The sequence below is a fragment of the Propithecus coquereli genome, unplaced genomic scaffold (genome assembly GCF_000956105.1).
Source record: "Propithecus coquereli isolate 6110/MARCELLA unplaced genomic scaffold, Pcoq_1.0 Scaffold18, whole genome shotgun sequence".
Taxonomy (NCBI): domain Eukaryota; kingdom Metazoa; phylum Chordata; class Mammalia; order Primates; family Indriidae; genus Propithecus; species Propithecus coquereli.
This window is the reverse complement of record NW_012142745.1, coordinates 368,296-375,326: the sequence shown is the minus strand read 5'-3', so window position 1 is coordinate 375,326 and position 7,031 is coordinate 368,296. Positions and strand designations below refer to the sequence as shown.

At 54.1% G+C, this 7,031-nt stretch overlaps 3 protein-coding genes across 3 annotated transcripts in view; 2 read left to right on the top strand and 1 right to left on the bottom strand.

The window, feature by feature from the left end:
• TMBIM1 (transmembrane BAX inhibitor motif containing 1) overlaps positions 1-1,520 on the top strand; it is an 18,036-nt gene extending 16,516 nt beyond the window's left edge. The window contains exon 12 of the mRNA XM_012642540.1: positions 70-1,520. Within this exon, the coding sequence (XP_012497994.1) occupies positions 70-216 (147 nt within the window). The 3' untranslated portion in view covers positions 217-1,520. The remainder of the gene's footprint in view (positions 1-69) is intronic.
• A 691-nt stretch (positions 1,521-2,211) lies between these two features.
• Positions 2,212-4,832, bottom strand: LOC105808796 (probable hydrolase PNKD). The gene is made up of 3 exons (XM_012642541.1): positions 4,623-4,832; positions 3,679-3,847; positions 2,212-2,607 (listed from the first exon to the last, which is right to left on the bottom strand). Exons 1-3 carry the CDS (start codon positions 4,687-4,689, stop codon positions 2,415-2,417), a joined length of 429 nt encoding a protein of 142 aa, XP_012497995.1. The 5' UTR covers positions 4,690-4,832; the 3' UTR covers positions 2,212-2,414.
• Positions 4,833-4,974: 142 nt separating this feature from the next.
• Positions 4,975-7,031, top strand: part of AAMP (angio-associated, migratory cell protein) — a 5,615-nt gene continuing 3,558 nt past the window's right edge. The window contains exons 1-4 of the mRNA XM_012642459.1: positions 4,975-5,257; positions 5,720-5,875; positions 6,553-6,672; positions 6,814-6,818. Of these exons, the coding sequence (XP_012497913.1) occupies positions 5,137-5,257; positions 5,720-5,875; positions 6,553-6,672; positions 6,814-6,818 (402 nt within the window). The 5' untranslated portion in view covers positions 4,975-5,136. The remainder of the gene's footprint in view (positions 5,258-5,719; positions 5,876-6,552; positions 6,673-6,813; positions 6,819-7,031) is intronic.

Sequence of the window (7,031 nt, the reverse complement as noted above, 5' to 3'; positions counted from 1 at the left end):
AAAAAAAAAAAAAATGAACTTTGGACGCTGAGCTCTGGGTTCTCACCTCTGGCTTCCCTATCCTTGCAGTTCCTGGCTTACGACACACAGCTGGTCCTGGGGAACCGGAAACACACCATCAGCCCAGAGGACTACATCACTGGTGCCCTGCAGATTTACACAGACATCATCTACATCTTCACCTTTGTGCTGCAGCTGATGGGCGATCGCAATTAAGGAGCACCCCTGTTTCACCCCACCCTGGGCTTTCCCTTCCCTAGAGGGCTGTGCCCTGTGACTGCTTGGGGCCTCATACCCCTTTCCTTCTCCTCAAGTAGCCTACCCCGTTTCCTTTCTGTCCTGGAGATGGCAGTCCCGGTCTCTCTGGCTCTGGACGGGGAAGTACCTGGTGGGGATGGAGGAGCTGGGGACTAACTGTTGCCCTTGGTGAGCTTGGCAGGGACGAGGCTGAAGATGTGTCTTCTCCCCTCCACCCAATACATGGCACCAAATTCTTAACAGCTGAGGTTGGGGGGAAGATGAAAAGAGCCTATTCTATAGCAAAAAGGGAATACGAAAGGTAGAAGTGACTGACTTCAAGGTAAGGGAGGGTCCCTTCCCACCTCTGCCAAAGGCTTCTAGGCTATGCAGCTGGAGCTGTTTCCTCTCCCACCCTTAACAAAGCCAGCGAGCTTTGTCTCCAGCCTCCTGGACACATAGACCATTATCCTATACTCCTTTGGCTTGGCACCTTTTAGCTCAGGAAAGAGAAGACATCTGTGCCCATGAGTCTCCTCGCTTCAGCCCGTTCTTGTTTCAGTGACACTTACATATTGTTTATCTGGGTATCCCAGGGATGGCGGGGAAGAAGAGAGTGAGCAAAGTGAAGCCCCAGGGGCCAATATGGAGCAGCATCTACCCAGGGCTGCCTTGTGACAGTGGTAGAGAGAGCAGGCTGGCTGTAGCCAACTGGTCCCCATTCTCCAAAGCTGCTTGGGGCTCCCTAGGTGCTTTTGAGATCTCTGGTCAGAGGGACTTCTTGCTTTCTGTGCTCAGGTAGCTTAGAGGAAGTGAGGGGCAAAGGTCAGGAAATAGGGTGGTTTAATGATCGTGAGTGAGGTCAGGAATTAACCAGGGTGAAAAGAGACTGGGGGGAGTGGCAAGGAAAATGCTTTGGGGTCCCCCACTTGGCGTGAGATGTACTGAAGCCTACTGTGGTGCCCAAGACAACGTCTGTGTTCTTCTGCTAACCCAAGGAGGGCCCTGAGGGGAAGGTGACTTTCTCTCTCAGTTTGTTCTTAACTTGCACTGGGAGATTTTTGACTTAAGCCCCATCTCTCCAGCCAGCCACCGATTTCTTTGTAATTTCAAAGTGCCTCAAGCTGGAACGGGGAAGAGGGGATGAGGGTCAGTCTGTCGGGTGGGGGTGGAAACCGAATCAGCCCAAGGATATACTTGGGATTTCTCTATTAAGTACTTGATCCTAAATGTACCACACAAAGGGACGCAACTAGAAATGTAATAAAGTTTTATGTGTAGATGTGAAAACCCTGTACGGCTCTGGTTTTCTTCACTTGAAAGTTCACTCTGGGAGCATCTGTCTGGCTCTGCCCGAAGCATCCACTTCCGACCCGTGCTTTCTGGCTTGGTCTGGCCCACCTTTTCCAAGGTAACTAAATACTCTGCAGCACTTCCTGGGTGCTCAACCCTGCAACACTGGATCTGGAAGGGACCTCTCAGCCCGAGTGCTGACCCTTCTGTGCCATGGACCCTTTCCAGGAGCTCACGAGAGCGATTAACGCTCTTCCCCACAAAGCTGTATGTGCACGTACAATTTCGCAGATGGGGGAGGGGATGGACTGCAAGTTCAGGTTGAGAACTCCATCTTAGAGATCACTAGTCCAATCTCTTACAAGCGAGGAAACTGAGGCCCAGAGACGTTGAGTCATTTGGACTCAGCCAAGAGTAGTGCTTTTTTGCCTCCACACCCTGAATGCCTTCTTTGATTCTCTTTATTTGTTTCAAGGCTGAGCAGAGCCCCACCCTCCCTGTCAGCATGTCTGAGGGCTTGGTCCCCAGGGCCTGAGCTTAGGCTTGTTGCACTTAAGTCTCTGTGGTTGCCCCACCATCCAGCAGGGAACACTGAGCTCTTCTGTGAGAGGGAGCACACATGAGTAACCAACCCCACCCTCTGCCCCTCCCGTCCCAAGGGACTCACAAACCCAGACCTGATTCCTTTTCACTCCAACACTCAATAACTTTATTTGCCTTTGGCTGGCTCCTTGGTGTGGGATGGGCGGGGGCTGGCAGCAGCCTGGGCTTCGCGCGCCCTCTGGTGGACCTCAGAGGTAAGGGCTAGAATCCCGGCCAAACCGGAGGACTTCACAGTCAATGATACAGTCTAGATACAGTCTAGCAGAGGGTTGCAGCACTCCTCAGGCCTGCACCCCGGGCCCAGCTTCAGGGGACTGGGCATGTTGGGAGGATACCCTGAACCTCTGGCTCTCATACTCGCCCGTGTTGGACGCCCGCATGTTCTGCCGAGCCTTCATCTGCTTCAAACGGTCCTTGTCCACTTCCCGCTTGGTGAGGATGAAGAGGAGGATACCACAGGGGAAGCCGATGGCCCTAGGGGTGGGGAGATGTGCACGGGGTTTGGGGAGGGGCCAAGCCTGAGCCAGAGGCACTGGGGGTAATCATTCCAGCTTTATCAACTGCATGAATTTTGCAATACTTCTTGTGTCTAATTCGTCCTCTCTGCTGGCTGCTGGAGCGACCCACACAAATCAGATCTGAAGGCTGCCCTGCTTAAAACCCCGTAACAGCTCTCCATCGCTTTCTGGCCAAGTTTAAACTCCTAGGTATGGTACAAAAGGCCCACTGTGGTTGGGTCTCTGCCTCCCTCTTCATTCCTTTTCTGTAGAGCTCCACACTCCTCAGCAGGAACTGCACTCCTGCCATAGCGCCTGTGAGTGATTCTCCAGGCCACCCAGCCTCTTTCCCTGAGTCTTTGTAAAGGCCCCATCTGCCTAAATTGCCCCACATCCCCTCCCAGACTTCCCTTCTCAATCTGAGTAACTGCTACTTGGAAGACAGCTTGGTATGGGGGAAAGAGCACAGAGTCACAAGACCTAGTGAAAATCTAGCTCTGAGCCTCAGTTCTCTCCTCTGTAAAATGGGGATGTAATATTAATCTCAGAAAACTAAAACATTACATGGTAAAGTACTGGCACAGCTCAGGTGTTGAAGAAAATGTTAATTTCATCCTCCTTTCTCTTTAATTTTGACCAATAATCCGTATTAAGGTCAGAGTCGGATCCAAATACCAATGTAACACCTTCTAGGCACTGCTACACAACTAATATAATCTCACATGACCTTAATTAACTAATTACTGAAACTTGGGTCTCACCCCAAGCTCTCAAAGGGAGGATGAGGCCAGGGACTCAAGTGTGAATCAGATCAGCTCTGCTCAGTTTATTCCACAGAAAACCCACTCTCTCCCCAGTTCCACATACTTTCCCACCTCCCCTGCCCCACTCCTCTGAGATTCAGATCCTTGAACCCAGCAAATCTGTTCCCACACACAACTTTGGATTCAACTCACCGTGACCTGAAACTTGGAGAAGTTTCTGAGTCCTGCCCTCCCCTGGATGCCAATCCCCATTAGTGGGCAACTTAAACTCACTTAAAACTCACCAGGCTAGTCCCACTGCTTTCATGGGGTTCTTGCCTCTCTTTCTGGGAATGTATTCCAGCTCAGGGGATAGGGGCTCAGGTTCCTCCTTGCACTCTGGGGAGCTGTGGCTTTGCAGTGCCCGGGTCCGGTTGTGGGAAGCCTTGTTAGCGGCAGCTCCTGAGAGAATCCCTGAGGATGGAGGTAAGGAAGGTCAGTAAGAGGGGATGAGGAGAAAGAAAAAGGGGAGGAGGGATAAGGGCTGGGAGGAGTGGTTGAGATCTGAGGAAGGGGAGCCACTGCAGTCTGAAGTAACAGTGCCAGGGAGAATCCAAAGGGAAACGGGAAAATCGCCATCGAGGTGGCACTTTTGGAAGCCACTTCCACGTCACTGCGGGCTCATCACCCTGGTGTCAGGAGGGCGAGATTCGCTGTTCTTCATCTCAGACGCCAGGACGGGAAGGACTGCAGTGGGAATCACATGAGACGTATGAAAGAGATCCGGGAAAAGGTTTTAAAACCACAGAATGTTAGCACTGGAAGGGAACTTAAAGATAGTCTACTCCATCCCCTCGTTTTATAGAAGAGGAAACTGAAGCCCTGAGAGACGAACTACTTCTCCCAAGGTCAAACCGCTAATTATCCGGGGCGAGAACCCAAGCCTTCAGAAGCCCGGGGCTCTTTCCTCTGCACTGCGGTGAGTGTGAAACACCTGGAGCGCGGGAGTCTAAAAGGGTTCCTTGGGTTTCCCTCTTGCAGCAAGACCCCAGAGGTGTCGTGCAGCCCGAAGACAGGGGGATGGACTGGGTGACCTCTAGAGAGCATCTTTTCACCCCCAGATTCTTTAAGATCTTGCAGAGGAGTACGGGCAGGAATAGACAGCCCTGATCTCCTGCTATCGCTGGGCGAGATGTGAAAGACAAGGGATCTCTTGCAGTCCTGCCCTCCCCGGGGTCCCTCTCCTTACCCCGGAGGACGCGGGCATTTCTCGCCCCCCGGCCCTTCAGCGCCGTAGCAGCTACCACCGCCGCCATGTTCAGATCCCACCCCCCTTCGCCGCGCTCCCCGCCGGGAATTGTAGTTTGCGTAAGGGGCCTCCCCCGCTCCTTTCGTCCTGCCTACAGGCCAGAAACTACAACTCCCAGAAGTCCGCGGAACGGACCCGAGAGAACTACTCTTCCCAGGAGACCCGGAGGCGCGCACGCTCGCTTGTTTCCCTCCTGTTGTGGGCGGAGTCAGGTAGGGCGGAGTTTGGACTCTCCCCGCCACGCCCCGACCCGGTCTTCCAACTCTGCCCTGTGATTGGTGGCTCAGCCAGCCAACCCCTATCGCTAGTGGCCGAAGGGCCGTCGCTCTTCCTGCCGGGGAGTCGCCTACGCCTACTTCCTCCCGGGAGGAGGGGCTCGAGTTCCGCGTCGTCGCGCAGAGCTGACTCTGGGAGGCGTTTGGGCCCGGAGAAGTGGATCGGCCGCTTGCGCCGCATGGAGTCCGAATCGGAAAGCGGGGCTGCCGCTGACACCCCCCCACTGGAGACCCTAAGCTTCCATGGTGATGAAGAGATTATCGAGGTGGTAGAACTGGATCCCGGTCCACCGGACCCGGGTGAGAACTGCCGTTCCTCAGGCCATGGGGCAGACAGGAGGCGCTCACCCCTGGCCTCTGACCCCTGCTGCTATCCCCTCTCCTCCACACCCCACCGGTCATTCCTACCAACATCCTTCTCCCTCCTCCTCCCCCACCCCCATACTTAGTTCTCAGGCCTGGCGGGGTGGGGGTTCCCTGACGCCTCCTCTGGCCCTTCCCCTCACACACCCCCTTCCCATCATCCCCTAGGCCCTCCCTTCCTGCACCGTCGCTGGCCAGCTCCAGGTCCTCAGACCTGGCCTCCCGTTCTTCGTCCCACACGCCCCCTCTTCCCTGCCGCTTCTCGCCCCCGCTACACTCCCTGTGTCTGACTCCACCTTACCCTCTGGCCACATGACCCAGCCTCAGGCCTGCTGACGCTTCTCCCCATCCCTCTTACCGCCTCCTGAGCCCCATCTTTTAACCCTCTCCTCAAAGCAGATGATCTGGCCCAGGAGATGGAAGATGTGGACTTTGAGGAAGAGGAAGAGGAGGAAGAGGGCAACGAGGAGGGCTGGGTTCTGGAACCCCAGGAAGGGGTGGTCGGCAGCATGGAGGGCCCCGACGATAGCGAGGTCACCTTTGCATTGCACTCAGGTAGGTCTCTGAGGAGATCCACCTTAAATCAGTCCAGGTGGGCACTAGACATCTGCCGTGGACAGAGCACTGTGAGGGACCCAGAGATGGGAAAGATACCGGCCTTGCCCTGGAGGAGCTCACAGGTAGGGTGCGTTATGGTGGGATGGGTGAGAGCTTGGGTCTGGAGTCTGTTGAGACACCTGTGTTCAAATCCTACCTCTCTTACTTACCCATTAACCTTAATTAACCTCTCTTGAGTCTTAGTTTTCTTTAAAAAAGTTATTTTTGATAAGAGTTAATGAAAGTCAGTTGAGTGTAAATTAGAGGTACCTTTATGAGCATATTTTTAATAATCTCAAATACTAGTTTTTAGTGAGAAACCCACCAGCCTGGTGGTACCCCATGCTGAGAACTGTAAGCCCCGCACATGTACCCCTTGTCCATGGCCTCAGCGTGGGTGGTAGGGGGAGAAGCACATAGGGGGCATCTGCCCTGGAGAAGGGCTTGAGTTTGGCAAGCTTGGGGGAGGCTTTCTCTAACAGCCTGATTGTTGAAACTTAGAAGGACTTCTTTTCCAGAGGGAAAGTCAAGTTGCTTGCTTTGGGTGAGAAGAGGTGGGCTGCCTGAAGGTTCTGAAGGACAGAACCGTAGGTAGGAACTCTGTCCCCTTACCCATGGACTATCTCTTGGGACAGCATCTGTGTTTTGTGTGAGCCTGGATCCCAAGACCAACACCTTGGCAGTGACAGGCGGTGAAGACGACAAAGCCTTTGTGTGGAGGCTCAGCGATGGGGAGCTGCTCTTTGAGTGTGCAGGTGAGGGGCTAGGGTAGAGGCCTGGGGGGCCTTGTTCCTTTGGAGATCTTAGGGGGCTGGCCTGCAGTGGTTGTGCACCCAACAGCTATTTAGTGACCTCTGTTTTGTGCCAGCTCTGTGCTGTGCCCCAGGGCCACAAAGGAGGAGTATATAATAGTCTGTTGCAGGCGCAGGAGCAGGAGGCACTAATTGGCTGAGGGAGTCTAGGAAAGGCCTGGGGAGGTGACACTGGTGTAGGAGTAGTTGGGTGGAGAGGGGACGTGGGTTTTAAGGAGAGGTGTAGAGTGAACGGAAGTGATAAGAGATAGGAGGCCTGGGATATGCTTGGGTGAGGGGGGCCAGCAGTGTCTCTCTTGGAG